Raw genomic sequence first — 18538 nt, 5'->3', positions numbered from 1 at the left:
GGTTTTGTGCTTATAATTTTACTAGCTCCTCATTAACCATTGTGCAGCTATTTATCTTCCTGTTATAGAATTCATTCACTGAGATCGTATAACCTATAAGAAAAGGAAGGACCACTATAATATTTTAATGTATAAATGTGAATTTAGGTTACATCTGAACCACTATAGAGTGTCATACATTGCATACTTTTTTTTAATGAATCTGTAGATTGTACAACAAAAATGTTGTATTGTACAACTTCTCCATTGTAATAAAAGTGTTATATTCTGAGTTCCTTCTTCCTTTTCTTGGTGAGACATTGGTGAAACATATGAAAGAGTGTGCTCCTTGTATCAAAATTTCCAAATATACAACTTCAAAATGTTAACTTAGTTTTAATTGTTCTAACATACAAAATGGAAAATCATCAACCATGAGTTGTGCTAATTCATGATAATTTTCCTTCATGATTATGTAATGATGTACCATCTGAGATTGGTAGACAGAGGTACAATGCTTCACGTGATGGAAAATTGTAGTAATCTTGGTCCTAAATGGAAAGAAATTAAACATACCATAAACATTGTGGTAAAACTCATTTGACTTGGTAGACATGCAAAAGGCATCACATAAAATAGCATGCTGCTAACAAAGAAACCTTGTGCATTGATGATTGTAAAGGTTCCACTTTCTTCTTTTTTTCTACTTTAGATTGTTAATCAAACTTGTTAGACTCTTACTTCTCTTTATATTTTTGCTATCTTTCTTAATTCCAATTCCTTTAGATGTGAAAGGTTTCTCAAAGCAAGTCTCACATGTGGTATAATGAGTATCATGTGATTGTTGTTCAATTAAATTCCAACCACAATTCCTTTGGTGTGGAAGACTTTTCAACATACTTTGTAGTTTCACATGTGGAATTCTCATGTGGGATAATGTGATTCTCGTTCAATTAGATCAAATAATACATTGTTAGAAGAAGTATGTGTCACATTCCAGTTGGTTCTTCACCAACTTTTTTGACAAATTCATACACTCTCTGACAAATTCATACATTAGTAAGGCACCACACAATATTGTTAGAAGAATTGTGTTACCATTCTTTTTGGTTCCTTCCCAACTTCTTTGACAAATTTGTACATTAGTAAGGCATCACACAATATGACAGTAGCTCCTTTTGACCTTTGCAAATATTTATACTAAAATTGTAATTATGTTTTAATTTGACACCATTATTGTCATATTTTTGTCATATATGTGCATTCAATGTATATGTGTGGTAATGAAAAATAAAAATCATAATTATGATCAATTTTCTATCTAACATTTTTTATCAAATGTGAAAACATTTTTTAATAGCATAAAGAAATAAGTACGTTATTAATCAAAATGATACCCACCTATATAAAATAGATATTTCAGTGATACCCACCTATATAAAATAGATATTTCAGTGTGCTAAAATATTTGTAATTCAAAAACTAATATTGCAGAAAAATTATTAAATGCGTTTGCCGGGAGTCGAACCCGGGTCTATTGCTTGGAAGGCAATTATCCTAACCGTTGGACTACAAACGCTTTTGATAAATTTTAATATATTATTTTGTATATGTCTAAATATATTGTAGTTCTAATAATAAAGTATTAAATGCACTTCTTGCCTTACAATTCTGTGATTATGAAAATATAGTAATGCTAAGGTATCGTTTGGTAAAAGGAAATAGTGTAGAAAAGGATGAAAGATTACAAATTTGGTAATTATAAAACATATTAAAAAAAATGGTACCTCTTATGTCTCATTAAAAGCATTTTTCCAAATGGCATGTCAAAATTTTCTTAACTTTTATGTAATTATTTTACTTCAGCTTACATATTCTCCATTGATTTTCTTGAACTGGACAGATACAATTTTCAGATATCCAATGTGCATAATAAGAATGTAACACATTTGATATCTATTATACACTTAAAGCTTCCATATTTTGTTTGCATAAGATTTTTTTTGTTTACCCATTTAAAGCTTCAAAAAAAAAATTGTGAATTTGATACTTTACTATTTCAATTGTGTAATTTTAATTCATCCATTAGTATTCAATATTTAATTGCATTGTCACATTAACATTTTTTAATTAAATACTTAATGTTTAGTTAAAAGATGAATCAAAACCACACACCTAAGAGATCAAATTATGTACCACATAATGCAAAAATAAAAAAGTTTGAATATTTAGTGTATGATCCAACATGATATATGTAAAAAAAACCAGAAAAAGGAAAAGAAGACAAAATATGGTAACTATAACTAACATCTTTATTGTAGTTTATGATATAGGAAAAAAATAGTTTGAAAAGTCTTTAAATTATATACCACTCATGTGATATATATAATAAAGGATAAATTTATAATTAAATGATATAGAAAAATATTAAAAGTTGTATAAAAATTGAAGTTTTGAATGTATCATTACCTTTATTGTTTTGGTGAGTAGATCCAAGTTTCATCTGAAGTGAACAGCCAGTGTCTCACACACTCACTCACACCCTTTCTTCTCCTATACTTTCTAGAAAAGGATAGATCATAGAAACCACCACTTACCAAAAAGTGTAAATTCTAACATGTGAAAGAAAGAGTGCTTCCTTCATCTAAGCTTTAGGTGCCTTCATGTGATGTGAGGTGTGACAATGAGGCAAAAAGAGAGTTTTTCATGAGATATACTCTCACATTTCACAAAAGCAATATTATAAGTACCTAACTCTCATCTCCTTCATCCTTAAATCCACCCTACCCTTCTTTTCCATGCATTCATTGTGCACCAAACCAAACCAACCAAACCCTTCTCTTATCTTATAGACTTGAGTTTGTTTACTAGCTTTTCTTTTTGGTTCATCAACAAATTAGCTAAGCTTTCAAGTTAACCAATTTTAACTGCACTGCATTGAGATATCACTGCCCTTTTTTCTCTACACTTTGTTTCTCATTTTCCCTGCTAATCATGGTGGCCTTGTCCATAGGATATTCTTATTCCTCAAGTTTACTCAGTAAACTCATTGGAGTGCCACAAAAGAGTAATGTTGTGAACTCTTCAAGGAGGAAAACAAATGTTGTGTACTGCCAGGGGGGAGGGAATGTGATCAAGTCCTCAGGCTTGTCTTCTGTGCTGACAGAAAGATCATCATTGGTTGGCACAGATAATGCAGCAACAACTCTAATGGAGGCAGGGAGCTTGGTCTTGTCACAAAATGGGAAAACTCAGGCAGAGATTGCAGTGAAGGATTTGGTGCCTTATGGTGGACCAACAACATTGATAGGCTTGGAAGATGGAACAGGAATTGTCAAATTTCTGAGAGGGAAAAAGTTTTTCATTACTGGTGCAACTGGTTTTCTAGCCAAAGGTATATCTGTCAAATATAATCATGTGAAAATAATATCACAAGAAATCATTTAATAAAAATCAATTTTAAAGACAAAAAATAATTAGTTGTTATATTAACTAAATTAAATACTATTTTAGAGACTAAAAAGATTATTGATTTTTAGATTAGTTTCTATTATTGATAAATAGTTTCTAAATTGACATCTAATTAGTTACCGAAGTTTTTACTACCAAATTTAAAATCTAAATAATTGGTAGCTAGAAGCTTGATAGCTAATTAGATACTAATTTAGAAAATATTTATCAATAATGGAAACTAATTTAGAAACTAATAATATTTTTAGCCTCTAAAAAAGTATTTAATTTAGTCAATATAGTAACTAATTGTTTTTAATTTTTAAAATTAATTTCTATTGAATAATTTTTTTTAGAGTCCTCTGTGGTTTAATTGGTTTGACTGTGATTTATAGTGACATTTGTTTGCTTTAATTCAGTTTTCATTGAGAAGATTCTAAGGACAGAACCAGATGTGGGAAAAATGTACCTTCTGATCAAGGCAGATAATAAGCAAGCTGCTATGGATAGATTGCAAAATGAAGTACGGTTATTACAAATTCAGAGTCTATTTGGTCTGAGAAAAGAAAAACTATTCACATATAATCACAAAAAGGCATTTTAATTCGCTTTGTTTCAAGATCAGTACATGAAATAGTAGTTACACTATTTGGTGTTTTCTCTGTTTCTACATGATTCTTTGGAAATATAGAACATGCTGAAAATAAGATCACTACCCTTTTTTCTCTAGACTTTGTTTCTTCAGCTTGCATTTGTCAAAGTACATGGCTTCATTTGTTAATCTCATTGAAATTTTGTTGGTGTGGTTTAGATCATAAACACAGACCTTTTCAGATGCCTTCAACAAGTCCATGGAAAATCATACCAAGCCTTTATGTTGAGCAAGCTAGTTCCTGTTGTGGGCAATATTTGTGAACACAATCTTGGACTAGATGAAGATATATCGAATGTTATTGAAGAGGAGGTAGATGTCATTGTAAATTCTGCAGCTAATACAACATTTGATGAAAGGTTGGTCTCTATAACTCTCCAAAAGCTTCTGCACCAATAATGAGTTCTTTGTCTAATCATTTGACTATTGTGATGTGATCAGATATGACACTGCTATCAACATAAACACCTTAGGGCCATGCCGTCTCATGAACATTGCCAAAAAGTGCAAGAACCTTAGGCTATTTCTTCATGTTTCAACAGGTAAAAATACAAGAAAGAGCTTAAAAATCTAATGCATGTGCTGTGTATGATTTACAAGTATACCAATATGACAAAATTCTTTGTTGTAATGTATAGCTTATGTCAATGGACAAAGGCAAGGTAGGATAATGGAAAGACCCTTTAGCATTGGAGAGTGCATAGCAAAAGAAAAGTTTATATCTGAAATTTCACCAAAATACCTTCCCACATTGGACATCGAAGGAGAGATAAATCTGGTTTCAAATTACAAAGGGGACATTGAAGACAGCTTACTAGCTCAGAAGATGAAGGAGATTGGTCTAGAGAGGTATTCAGTGTCCTTACGAAGGTTTTAAATTCAGGTTCTGGTCTCATTGCAATCATAGATACTACAAAAAGTTACAAATAAGTGTCACTAATGCAACCTTTGAGGATCGGACACGCCTCTTAAATGGTGTGTCCTTGTTATATACACATATGGACACTAGCATACTAGTAAGACACGTATTGGGAAATTGTCAAATTTAAAAAATATTTGTTGGGTTTTTTATTATTCTATCACGGTTCTAACATAATTTTAAAAAATAGAAATACATTAATTTTTTAAAAATTTAAAGTTATTGTATAAACTTTTATTATGTTTATAAAAATAAGAAATAAATCCTTTTGAAGCACATGCTTGTGTTCTACATTTCAAAGATTATACATATCTTCTACATTTTAAAGATTATACGTATCTCTATATCTATTACAACTTTTATGTCTTCAATTACTCATTATTTATGTTTGCAATTTTCATCTTTTTGTAATAAGATAAAGAAAAACAGTAGAAACAGAGAGGTTCACCCTCCTATTTAGATTTTGATCTTAAAATTCATAATCTAGTTTGATTGTTGAGTTATCTCCCACACAGGGCCAGAAGATATGGGTGGCAGGATACTTATGTGTTCACAAAGGCTATGGGAGAAATGATGATTGACAAATTGAGAGGAGATATTCCAGTTGTTATAATGAGACCAAGTGTCATTGAGAGCACTTTCAGTGAACCATTTCCTGGGTGGATGGAAGGAAATAGGTGAGTTCTCACCTATTGCATAAAAGAACTTGTGACCATTTTTTTAGGCTTAAAAATAAAGTGATTTTAAGATAGAAGAAAGTAATTTTCCTTTAGAGACTTTTCAGAAGTTACTGTTTTATAACTTCTCAAAAGAATCTAAAATCTGATCTCTTTCTTCAAATTCTAATTTTTTTAAATGCTTACCAAATACTTTCAACAACATGTTCAAAAGTGACTCTTCTAAGAAGCAGAATATGAACAAACTGTACTCCAAATTTGTCTGACACAACTAAAGCTTTTTCTTTCAACTACCAGGATGATGGATCCAATAGTTCTCTGCTATGGGAAAGGTCAGCTAACAGGTTTCTTGGTAGATCCAAATGGAGTACTAGATGTGGTAAGAAACATTGAAGAATTAAGTTGTTTCACATGATCCATTATCTGAAAAGTAAAAGAGAATTAAACAATTCTTAAACTGAATTTTTTTAATAATACTTTTATCAATGATGGCATATTATTGTTGTTACTTAAGGTTAGTGATACCTAATATAAAAAATTTATATAAAAAAAAAACTGCATAGAGTAATTAATAATTCACAATTCTCACACTAAATAAACAGTGTTTCATTTGCTCTCATCATAGGTCCCAGCTGACATGGTTGTGAATGCAACCTTAGCAGCAATGGCAAGGCATGGTGTGAGCCAAAAGTCAGATCTTAATGTGTACCAAATTGCTTCATCAGTGGTGAACCCCCTAGTCTTCCAAGACCTGGCAAAGCTTCTATATGAACATTACAGTTCCTCACCATGGATTGACTCAAAGGGTAGGCCAATTCAAGTTCCATTGATGAAGTTGTTTAGTTCCACAGAAGAATTCTCTGGTCACCTGTGGAGAGATGCAATTCAGAAAAGAGGCCTCACAGCTATGGCCTCCTCAAAGGGAAAGATGTCTCAAAAACTTGAAAACATGTGCAGAAAGTCAGTGGAGCAAGCAAATTACTTGGCCAACATTTATGAACCATACACATTTTATGGTGGAAGGTTAGATACTCATTTAATTTCACACTCTTCAACTAGTAAGCAGAACTAGTGGTTTTCAGCAAGAAAAAAAAACCTTCAATTTTCATGTACTTCAATTTCTAAAGATTTTGACACTCTTACCCATATAGAATTCACAGTTGACATCACTTTTAAAGTGCTTAAAAAAGTAGATTCTCATGAACAATCTAAAGAGTTTTTACAGTCTCATCTAATTTGTGTATGATAAGTTTATTGACTTTCTACAATGACCATTTCAAAAGTTTTAGACCAGTGATGTCTAATTCATTGACAATGTAAAACTATTATTCAAGTCAAGAATCTTACATACATAATAGTTTATGATTACATGATAATGCAAAAAAGTTCATACTTAATGCATTTAAATTACAATACATAGCTATATAAAAAGTTTATAAGTTACTGATTTTAAACCATAAACTGTGATGCAGGTTTGATAACAGTAACACACAAAGATTGATGGAAAGTATGTCTGAAGAAGAAAAGAGGAAGTTTGGGTTTGATGTAAAGAGCATTGATTGGAAAGACTATATAACCAATGTCCATATACCTGGTTTAAGGAGACATGTGATGAAGGGAAGAGGAATGAGTAGCCACTAACTTACAAATTGTGCCATGTAATCACTACTTTTATGCTGGAACAAACTGTATTAAAATATGTGCATTTCTTTGGTTCCTTCAACCCTTTAGGGTGTTGCAGCAACTACAACAAGGACATGCTTCATCATTTATACTGTAATTTAATAATAAGAATAATCAAATTTCTTAATTGATTACTCCTCAGTTTCGCTTATTTCTCTAAATAAAACTCAAATTAATCCCTTTTTTTTATATAAAGTTTTTTTCATGTTACGCATTACTATACAATTTGACATCTTAACTTTGACATTTTAACTCTGCTGACACCTCAAGTAATAACAATCATCTACTATCACACGAAAAAAATATTATTAAAAAATAATAATACAATAATAACTATGAGGAGACTAGACCAAAATTCATGTATTAACAAAAAAGATATATAAATGGCTCTCCTTGTTGGTTGATAGAAGAGTCACACCAAAATTAGTCTCTAGACATCGTATCAACTTTTGATTTTCTCTATCAAACTTCATCATCCTTTGAAAGTTCCTTCATTGAATCTTTGGTATATACCAATGTGTCCTAGTATAATTGATCCTTTGATACTTTGAAAGATATGATTCTACTTAAGGGATCTTATCAAAACACTTATCATTGGTTGATAAGTACCTTTTTAATACCAGTATGAACACTCATTATCGATGTCACAGAGTTATTATGTCAGAGTAATTCTTAGCTAACAATAGGACACATTCATGCAAGAATAGAAGTAAAAGATTTTCTTTGTTGAACCTTCTTGTTAATTAATGACATACATTGTTATTGGTACAACATCTTTGAACTGCCATTCACATACAGTAGAACAAGATTATCTTGCCATTAATGTATAATTGTTTGGGAACACCTTGACAATAAACATGTAACACCCTAATATATCAAGATTACATTATGACAAAACTTTTGAGAACTAATCAAATGATTAATCAACTAATAAAAGTTTAAAGTTGATATAGATGTGTATACCATCAAGATACATAAAAGTCTATTAAAATAGTATAAATAAGTGATCATTCAAGATATGTTGTTCATTTATTCATTCATTATATATTTATTATCACATTTATTTTTCATCTGACCGGATCGTCGAAATATTTTCACAAACACACCTATATTAGTGAAAGTCTTAAAAGAGAGTATCAAACTAATGAAATATTTCAAGTTAAGTACTTGAAGAAGACATCTCAACTCTTTAGAGCTTTTACATATTTTTACAAGATTTGTCTTAAAATTTATAAGAACGAGATGTGTTTATAAGTTTTTACAAGATACATATTTTCAACTTTAATGTAAGAGAAATAAAATCAATAAACACAGTTAAGAAGAAGGTTATTTTGGTATAATATATAATGTTAGTATTAAAATATAGACAACAAAATAATATATATGTGTAAATAAACAAATACTTTTTAATGTTGTCTTATAAAAATATAATGATGAAGAATATTATTCAAATCCATTATAATTTTGATAATAATATACACGTTGATTAAGAATAGATATGAATATGAATAATATTTAATTTTTTAAATAAAATACAGTGATGACGACTTAGATATATATATATATATGTATTTGTCTCGTTATTATTATTATTATTATTATTATTATTATTATTATTATTATTATTATTATTATTATTATTATTATTATTATTATTATTATTATTATTATTATATATATATATCAAAACACTCACACCTAAACAATTTGTTTTAATACACAATTCTTCTTTATTTCTCAACTATTCGACCGCATCGCAATTTATTGTACATTATTTTTCTTTGTCTCAAACAATATATTAATTCCAAGAAATATAAACTTTATCAATTTAAATTATTTCTAGGACATGGAAAGACATGGAAATGTTTGACTTTTAATTTTGAAAGTGTTCAAATTGAATATACCTTAGTTTATTAAGTAACTTAAAAAACATCTTTTTTTTTATTGGTTTCATTTCATTTAAAGAACATTTATTTTGTTGTACAAATTTTCATTCTCTCTCACTGTTTCAACTCATTTTACTCCAATCTCAAAGATACTTTTCTTCTCAATATTTACAAAAATAGTAAATGTTGTAACTATCATAAAATTTCAATTATGTGTAATTATTATTATTTTCTATCATTTATGCAGATATTTTTTGACACTCTTCTAAAATTTATGTAATTTTTTTTTTAATATTTGACATTTAAAAAATGTACATCCTTTTGACATTGATTCCTTTGTATTATCATTTTTTTTTGCTATGATTTTTATCTAGTTTAAAAAGATTATATATTTAATATTTGATACAATATAAAAATAAGTACTAACGTAGTACGTGATTTTGACTAGAATAAGACACAAATTTGATACTTATATAAACGGAAACGAGAATAGGAATATGAATTTAACCATTAGAAATAAAGAAAAGTATACTTAAAAAATTTAGACATTAAACTATTGTAATCCCTTCACCAACACATAATTTCATACTTGCGTAAATATGAAATCCCCCACTCTCCAAACAAATCCAACACATCCATGGGGAAATGAATATCTATTGTTTTTGCTATCTCAAAATAATCATCCATTCTTTCATGTTCGAATAAGGAGAAAATACTACATACATATTTAAAAAATTCATGCTCAATATTGTTACTTAATAAGAAGCAGGTCTTATTAAGCTATAAAACGGAAAGACAAGTTGAAAGACAAAACTCCTTCGTCCAAAAGCAATTTCTCAGACCCTAGTAAAATAATTCCATAGCCAAAAACCTGTTTAAACGCTCATTGTTTTCTCAATTAGTTCCGTAAGCTACACAAAATTCTTTGAATTCGAGCCAGAGAAAAAACGTACTGCAAATTCTGCTGTTTGTGCTTCCAAAAGAAAAATCAAACAAGATAAAAAAATGTTTTTTTTAAATTACACAGACCGCAAAAGAACGTAGGATAGGCAGGTTCTGATTATCAAGGATCAGAAATTAAATCTGCACTAGATACTAACGAAAGGTTGAAGTTGGCAGATGATGATGATACAAACAATGCATCGAAGGCAATAGGCAAACGTTCACGATAAGCTTTTTTAATGGCTATTTCAGGCCAAATCATAAACAACGATAAGCTCTATGTAATGAGATTTGACATAATTAGTATGAACAAAACTGAATCACTATCATCATGCAGCTTTAACTGAAAATTGATAGAACAAAGCAAAACAAATCATCAACAGATATAGAATCCCTTGCTACTAAAGAGGGAAACACAAACAAAAAATATCCACATTTCACCGGAATAATACATTCTGACACGGCCATCATCAAGGAGATTTCTCCAATAGGATGTCCAGCAAGTTCTTGTGCGTCACAAAAAACTGGAATTTTACCTGCCTATTTTACATCAAAGCAGTATTGGGCAGTCACCAAATATGTTTGGAGTGCGTACCCATAGATTAAGTGCTTACAGCAATCTCATCGATGAGGATGAGGATGAACAAACTACCTGCAATTTGTCCATAATGAGTTGCAACTATGACACTGGTACGATATGCAGAAGCAGCAGCAACATCATAGAAAGTAATCAGGCGTTCTACGGGTAACATCGGGCTCTCCTCTTCTGGGAGCAGGGTCAAACTGCAAGAACATTTCAAATTTAGGCCCAGTGATTCAGCACAGATGAAAATATTTATCATGCAGTATTGAAGCAAATTTATGTTAAACAAGAGAGGAAGGGAAACCTGGATAAATGTGTGGCCTTTGGAATCGTCAACCTCCAAAATGGAAGCCATGTTCCCACATCGGTAACAGTAGTTAGGCGCGCTAAAAATGGTAACCACCTTCTGTTCCTGTTTTAACAAAACAATGGACGTCTAAACTTCACTCATTTAATTCCAAAGGCAACTGACAATAAAGATTATTCCATGAGAAGGTCAATTACATGAGCCCAGTTAAATCCATCCATAACCAGCTGATGAGCTCTAGCAATTAACTTAAGCTTGTTTGTGTGATTAAATTGTTCGGATATATCCTGAAAGAGAATGTGAATTTAAATTAGAAAATAAATTACAGTAGCCACTCTCTCAATGGTTAAAAACTAAAACTAACATATCCAACAAGGTATAGAATCGAGAAATTATATCTTTAGTACCTGGCCAAAAGTATATCCTGCACCTCGAGGAGAAATCCCCCAGCCACACCTATCATCAGGGTCAGACCACAACAGATCACACATTGGCCCTTCATGAGGAACTTCTTGAACACGATCAAAGTTCCTTATGTTATCAAGAGTCTCAATTGAAGGTGAAAGCCCACCATGCAAACAGAATATTTCAGATTCAACCTGGAAGGGGCCATATTAAATTTGAAGCCGAATGATCAAAACCCATAACTGTGACCTTCAACTACCAATTTTCTACCATTATGGCAAGAAGACAATCATTAAAATGAAAATGAATGGCAATTGAAAAAAGTTTCTAATTACAAGCTAACAGAACAAACTTGAGCATTTAAATTCACAAACACAGAAATCCAATGTAGTTTCATGACCATCGTCTTTTGCTTAAAAGGCCAGAGATCACCTTTAAAAGGAAGAAATTTCAAAAAATTAACTAATTTGGAAATATAATCAAGTACAAACCTTCTCTATGCTTTGCACAACTTTGTGAATTTGTTAGAATTGTCGATATCATGTCTTAGTACAGTACCACACTCATCCCTCCAATATTCTACTTTCTCAATAGAATATGTAAATTTTAAAAGTTAGTTTAAAATTTGATTAAATGGGTACACTGCTCTATGATAAAGGGTTCCTCCAACCTTCTAACAATTGACCAAACAAGGGGAAATGTTGATAATTTTGCTTAATCTAAGACAAAGAATATATTTTAAATTTACATGATAACTGATATGTAGTTTATTCTCAAAATTGATTATCCTTTCCACAAGTTAAAATCACAAATAAGGAAAAATATATATGTACTAACCAATGCAGTCAATGGAAAGAAATCAAAAAGGTCTGTGAAGGTCTTCCAAACATTAGCATTACCATACCTGCAAAAAAAATCATATGAACTATTATTATGCATTTAAAGGAAACATGTTATTAGATAAATCTGTAAGATAACATTTTATTATCAATTCATACATTTCCTCATAAAAATGAGCCGTAAGTAGAATTAAATCCAGATCAACTCAAGTTGAATCTCAATCTAAATCCAGTCAATGTTGTTAAATGGCATGGCAGATTTCTTGCCAACTGCCACAGACGGCATTGAAGGGTGGCTCACTATGGCAGTATCATAGGGTGCAATGATGTATTTAAATGGAATATTTTGGCCTTCATTGATAACACTGAATCCAAATTGTTCAAATTTATTAGGGGTGTTAGACATGACATTAAGATTAATAATCCTAATATATTTCAATCATTTTTTATCAAACCACATATATTACCTCGTTACAGTTCACACTCATAGATGCATATGTTACCTTCACCATATGTTTGGATAGGAAATGAGAATAGGGAAGAAAATTTTAAAATTTAATTTTTCTTGTTTGGTTGAAGAGAAAGTAAAGAGAAAGTTGAGTTCAACAAACAAAAATGTCAAATTTTCTCTCTAATTCAAATTTCAAAATTTTCTTCCTCATTTTCCTTTATTTCATCTCATCCAAATGAAAATTCAATCCCAAATCTCTAAAGTCTTAAAACCTTCATTGTAAATATACTTCACTTTCTTTTTAAAAAAAAATACACCATGAGATGTACCAGAACCAGCATAAAAAAATCTACTTTACACAAAGGAAGTAACATGACAAAGGATATCTTTAAAACCAAAAAATTCCTAATGGCTGTTTCCATTTATATATTTAATAATACTAAAAATAGAAACACAAAATGAGAGCAAGAGTCATGAAAGAAAGATTTGCAGAGTTAACATCATATGCAGCCTCAATCCTCCCTCAAACAACAGCATTCAGATATTCAATTAAATTAGTTTTTACCAGATGCCAACTGGACAGACAAACTGATTGGTCGTCTGGTCTGCAAAAATTGGATCCCAAAAATTATTCTAATAGCTTATTATAATTTTTCTTACTTTCAATTTAGACAAATCTTTTAGAACCATATATTCTTTACCCATGTTAACAAGAACAAGACATTCTACACCAGCAAGAGTGGGATCTGGAATTAAATGGTTGTATAGTGTTAAATCTCTGGAACAGCTCAGACAATAACTCCAATTTAGTGTGTAAAGAAACTTGCAAATAAAATTGCAGGAGACAAATGCAAAAGATTTCCCAAACATCCTATATAGTACATACCTAAAGTTTTTAACATAAGTTCATGAAAACAACATAGTCTACATTAACGATTAAAAAATGTCTAACTGAAACAGATGCAAAATTATAAATATATATATATATATTGCCCTTAAAAAAGAAGTATCCCCTTCCCACCAAATTGAACTCTAAATGGAGGTGTTGAAACTCACTTTCTGAGGCACTCATCGTAAAAGCCATATACTTGAGTGATCTGTGCAAAAAAAAAAGGATAAGAAAGGAACTATTAGCTCAATAACTAATACATCTGTCTTAAAATCAAAGCCACCAACACATTATGAAACTAAAAAACCTTCCAGGACAAGTTAATTTTTGTAGCGTTAAAGAATACAAGCTACACAGTAACTCCATAAAAACATCAGAAAAGGACCTCAGAAAACATAATATATAACTTTGAATGGAAGAAGATTATGAATGCATACCTGACGACTTTCATGATTTCCTCTAAGAATAGTAATTCGCTGAGGATATCGCACTTTCAGTGACACAAGAAGCTGGAGAGAATAATTAATCAGTACCTCTAACATACAATACAACAATAAGAAGCAAAGATACCAAGACATGTTAAAATAAATAAACATGCAGCAAACTTCACCATTATTGTTATCCAAGAGACAATCCAAGCATAAATAATATCCAGAAAAAAAAAATTACAATCTTTTAGATGGAGTCATGTAAATAAACATGTTGACATTAAAGGAAAGGAATTAACTTTAACTGATGATTAAAATCTAGTACGATTAGATATTACAACCATTAATGATCTCAAATAAAAAATGCCAATTCAAAAGCAGAAATAAAATATACAACCATATGTTCAAATATACTAATAACAGATTTGAGATTTCATCAGAATATTACTTTCTTAAACCCCCAACAGTACCCAAAAATCTCAGCAATACCTCCACCTAATATAGTGCACACTTATTTATAACATTTATTTATCAATTGCAAGCCTTCTAAATCTGACTTTGTTGAAAAGGCACTAATAATATTGTATAGTGCAAATTCTAATTATATTTCCTCCTTATTATGTCATAAGTAAATTTGAAACTTGAAAGGACCTACTTGCCATTTAGGGATAATCCAATATTCTATTTCACCCTAATAGCAAGAAGCAACTTGAATGCATACCCATACTTTCATTGATCTCACAAGCCAAAAAATGTGAAAACATAACATGCAGACTTCCAGAGAGGTTTTTTGTTCCTTTTTTCCAATTGGGGTGAATAGGAGTGGGGACAAACAACTAAATCACAAAGCAACAACTATTAATAGGTACAGAATAATCAACAATGTCATCTTCAATGTACTTACTGTTACAGTTTCGACTGAATAATAACCCCGGTCCACGTAATCACCCATAAACAAGTAATTAGTATCTGGAAACTGTAAAGAGAACAAAAATTCTTAGATTCCATATATTAAAAGTCAGCAAGGTATAATATAAAAAACAGAAACATAAACCTTATCACAAAAAGGTTCATTTTGCACCAGTGACACATGTTAGTAAACTTTAACGTGGTAATATTAGGGTTGAAGTGAATTCAAGTAGTTTCCTGGTTATACAATCTACTCCGCGATACCTCTGAAGCACTTCAATCTTCAAAAGCCTTTTCTTGGGCAGGTCTCAATTAGTTAGTTAAGACATTCCCCAGCTGAAACAGAGAGTTGAATACAAAAGGAAACTAATAGTCAGAACTGATACCTTCCCTCCAATTCGAAATAGTTCTGCAAGATCATGAAACTGCCCATGAATATCACCACAAATTGTCACGGGGCTTTTCACAGGCTGTAATACAATAGAGAGAGAAATCAATGCTTTCTTTCTTCAAAAGAAGAAAAAACATGCAAATAGAAGTTGCATATAAATAGTGAGATGTATAGGCACCCGAAAAAGTCATAAAGCTCGAGAATTTACAAAAAAAAAATATAGACTAAATTACTTCTTCCTGCTACAAATGAACCCAGAAAAAAGTAACAGGCAATAAAAGCAATAATATCAGACAATGAACCCAACTAAGGGGGGAGCGTAAAACAAATGATGTCCAAAAGGCAACAACTCATTTCTACAAAGGATTACTTATATTGACAGATAACACAAGAAATAAAAAGGAAGAAATGATTGCACCTGGACATTACTTTCATCCATCAAAATCTCCTTAGCCTTCTCACATAAAGCTCTTACCTACAGAAGAAATAAATAAGAGCCATGATTGTGTCGTTAAAATAGTCCACGAAAAGAAAGAAATAAAAATAAATATCAGCATATATTTTTAGGAAAAATAAGCATCAGGAAGCAAATAAGTCACAAAAGAAGCAATGGAAGTTATTCATTTTCCCATTTAAGTCAATTTACATTTTTTAAGATACAAACTTTGAGAGACAAGATCTTTTTTGCAGGGCAAAACAAAAACAATACTGGTTTATCCAGAAAAGTAGCAAAGAATGAAATTATTATATAAAGTAGACGAGAACACAGAGGTAGCAGTGTTGCGCTTCAATGTACATGTTTAGTGAGAAAACCCACAGATGTTCATAAGACTGTCAGCCATGATGCCAACAAAGCTGTGACAACCTTACGCACATAACTCCTACTAAGTTATCACAATGCTATATAATATACAAGAAACAAAATTACTTCATCTCACCAAATACATTAAAAACGCTCTGTGGGAATTCGGATCCCAGTGTCAAATACCCTTCAAAAGACAAACAGCTAGGGCACAACGATCCCAAAATTTTGGGACAAAGGTCAGATGAAAGAAACATCACCCTTACAAAGTGAAGAGGATGTGCTTTCCAGCCACCCTATAACACGATCGCAAGGGACACGCCTAAAATAGGCTGTTTGGTTCGCATCAGTTTAAACGATACTCTCATCAAATTCCCACATCCAAAGTAGAAGCTATTCCATATAGCTTCTGATTTTCACCGTTTTCTGCCCGACACTCCCAGGCAAGCCCTGCAGTTTGAAATAGATACAGTCCTAAACTACATTTTCCAAATATCAAACATGCCAAACGAGAAACGTCTCATGACAACCTATTCCTAAATCCTAACCTAACGAAGCAATTCGTAACATCCACATACCATAACCAACCAACCAACAATAATTAAAACTTCCTTCAAAAACCACGAAATTGATCACTTAATTTCCCTATCCAACTCCCCGACTACATCCATCTCCAATCATGACTACAGGAAACTACACTCAAAATTGCCGAAAATGAAAATCGGTTCCTCTTTCTTTATCCGAACGATTTCCATTTCTATAAAAAAAAAAAAAGTTCATCTCCGCAAATCACGTAAGAGCGATTTCCATCTCGATCCTACCAATTCGTCCATTCTCGGAGATTCCAAAAGCTTAAAAAGAGAGCGAAACAAATTAACCAGCGAACAAATTCAAATCTAGGCAAACAGTGAATTCCGCATCGAAACGAAACGGATCGTGTCGAACGAAGGGAAAACAAACCTGGAGCTCGGATAGCGGCTTGCATTGCATGAGCTGCGAGATCTGCTCGTCGAGATCTAAGTTGGATTCCGTCGATGGCAACGAATTGGCGCCCATGTCGGTGCAATATTGGATTAGGGGAAATGGAAACCCTAACCCTAACGGAGAAAGTGATTTGGTTTTCTCCGGTGTGGGGAGAGAGCAGAGTGAGAGGAGTGAGTTAAAATAATGGAGTGTGGTGTAATGGCGGTTGATTTGCTCAGTAAAACGCTCTTTTTGTTTCTTTCTTTCTTATTTTGGTTTTTTCTTCCCTTTCGGCGTTCTCCAATTCGCAGTTTATCATCATTGCATGCTGTTTGAACGAGACCGCATTAATTTTATTTCTTTAAAATAGAAACGTTCAGGAGTTTAATTATTAATTTTATTTTTGCAAATATAGAGACAATTCATTTCAAGTGTTTAATCATTAATTTCACTTAAAAAATTTGAGATAATTAATTATTAGAGTTTAGTAATTCCTTTATTTTAAAAAAATAATTAAAGACAATTAATTTTAAGACATTAATAATTCTGCACAACTAGGTAACTTATTTTTATTTTTATAGTATATATTTATATCTATTGTTTTAAGTTTTTAGTTCCTACTTCATGAGGAAACAATTTTAGAATATTAAACTTATCTATTTTATATAGTAAAGAGTAACAAGTATTTGTCAAATATAATTTACTACTATTTTAATACATGTATTTCTTAAAAAATATTTTTAGAATAAAATAAATTTTCAGTACATGCTTTATACAATATATTCTCTAATATTTATTTATTTATTTTCTTACCTACACCAATAATTGAAAATATGTTTTATTGATAGTGTAACTATTTATTCAATTCTCAAGAGTAATGAATTTTTCTCTTGTTTAAAATGTAAAGAGTGTTCCTATAGTTTTTTTATTCCTATTCTAAAAGTAACATTTATTCCAATAAATATAATAAAAATATATATTTATGACTTTGTTGGTTGATTATCATTTTGATTAATCAAATTTTCCAAAATAAGAAAAAGAAAAAACAATGAAAAAAATATTGGTTGGAATGAAATATTATTATATCATTTTGATTTATTTAAAAATTATTATACATTATTCATTGATTTCAATTGAATGCTTGTTTAATTCATTGCTCGCAATTAGAATGTAACTTTATTTTAGATTTTTTTATTTTGAATCACACATTGTGATTAACTAATAATGCATAAAATTAAATATATATTGGATGAACCATGTTTTAATGTTTAGTAATAACAAAAATGGTATTACTCAATTGAAGATATATGCATGTAAATAGTAAATAACAAGGTATTATTGAGTTAGTGTTGTATTGTGTGAATATTAAGTTAAAAAAATTAA

General features: G+C 30.8%; 2 protein-coding genes and 1 non-coding gene across 3 annotated transcripts; 1 reads left to right on the top strand and 2 right to left on the bottom strand.

Annotated features, from left to right (window-relative positions):
* Positions 1 to 1486: 1486 nt before the first annotated feature.
* TRNAG-UCC (transfer RNA glycine (anticodon UCC)) lies at positions 1487 to 1558 on the bottom strand. The gene has a single exon. It is a non-coding gene; the product is annotated as a tRNA-Gly (tRNA).
* Positions 1559 to 2781: 1223 nt separating this feature from the next.
* Positions 2782 to 7494, top strand: LOC137830672 (fatty acyl-CoA reductase 2, chloroplastic). Its single transcript, XM_068638136.1, has 9 exons — positions 2782 to 3373; positions 3849 to 3952; positions 4241 to 4440; positions 4523 to 4623; positions 4720 to 4930; positions 5516 to 5677; positions 5975 to 6056; positions 6303 to 6700; positions 7150 to 7494. Exons 1-9 carry the CDS (start codon positions 2974 to 2976, stop codon positions 7316 to 7318), a joined length of 1827 nt encoding a protein of 608 aa, XP_068494237.1. The 5' UTR covers positions 2782 to 2973; the 3' UTR covers positions 7319 to 7494.
* Positions 7495 to 10494: 3000 nt separating this feature from the next.
* Positions 10495 to 17493, bottom strand: LOC137830671 (serine/threonine-protein phosphatase PP2A-4 catalytic subunit-like). Its single transcript, XM_068638135.1, has 11 exons — positions 17153 to 17493; positions 15809 to 15865; positions 15386 to 15469; positions 14995 to 15066; positions 14100 to 14171; positions 13830 to 13870; positions 12321 to 12387; positions 11486 to 11677; positions 11276 to 11365; positions 11076 to 11183; positions 10495 to 10971 (listed from the first exon to the last, which is right to left on the bottom strand). Exons 1-11 carry the CDS (start codon positions 17246 to 17248, stop codon positions 10906 to 10908), a joined length of 945 nt encoding a protein of 314 aa, XP_068494236.1. The 5' UTR covers positions 17249 to 17493; the 3' UTR covers positions 10495 to 10905.
* Between the last annotated feature and the right edge of the window lie 1045 nt (positions 17494 to 18538).

Source organism: Phaseolus vulgaris, chromosome 7 (assembly GCF_000499845.2).
Source record: "Phaseolus vulgaris cultivar G19833 chromosome 7, P. vulgaris v2.0, whole genome shotgun sequence".
In the NCBI taxonomy this organism is placed as follows: domain Eukaryota; kingdom Viridiplantae; phylum Streptophyta; class Magnoliopsida; order Fabales; family Fabaceae; genus Phaseolus; species Phaseolus vulgaris.
Note: the sequence above shows the minus strand (reverse complement) of the source record. Positions and strands in the feature narration are given on the sequence as shown.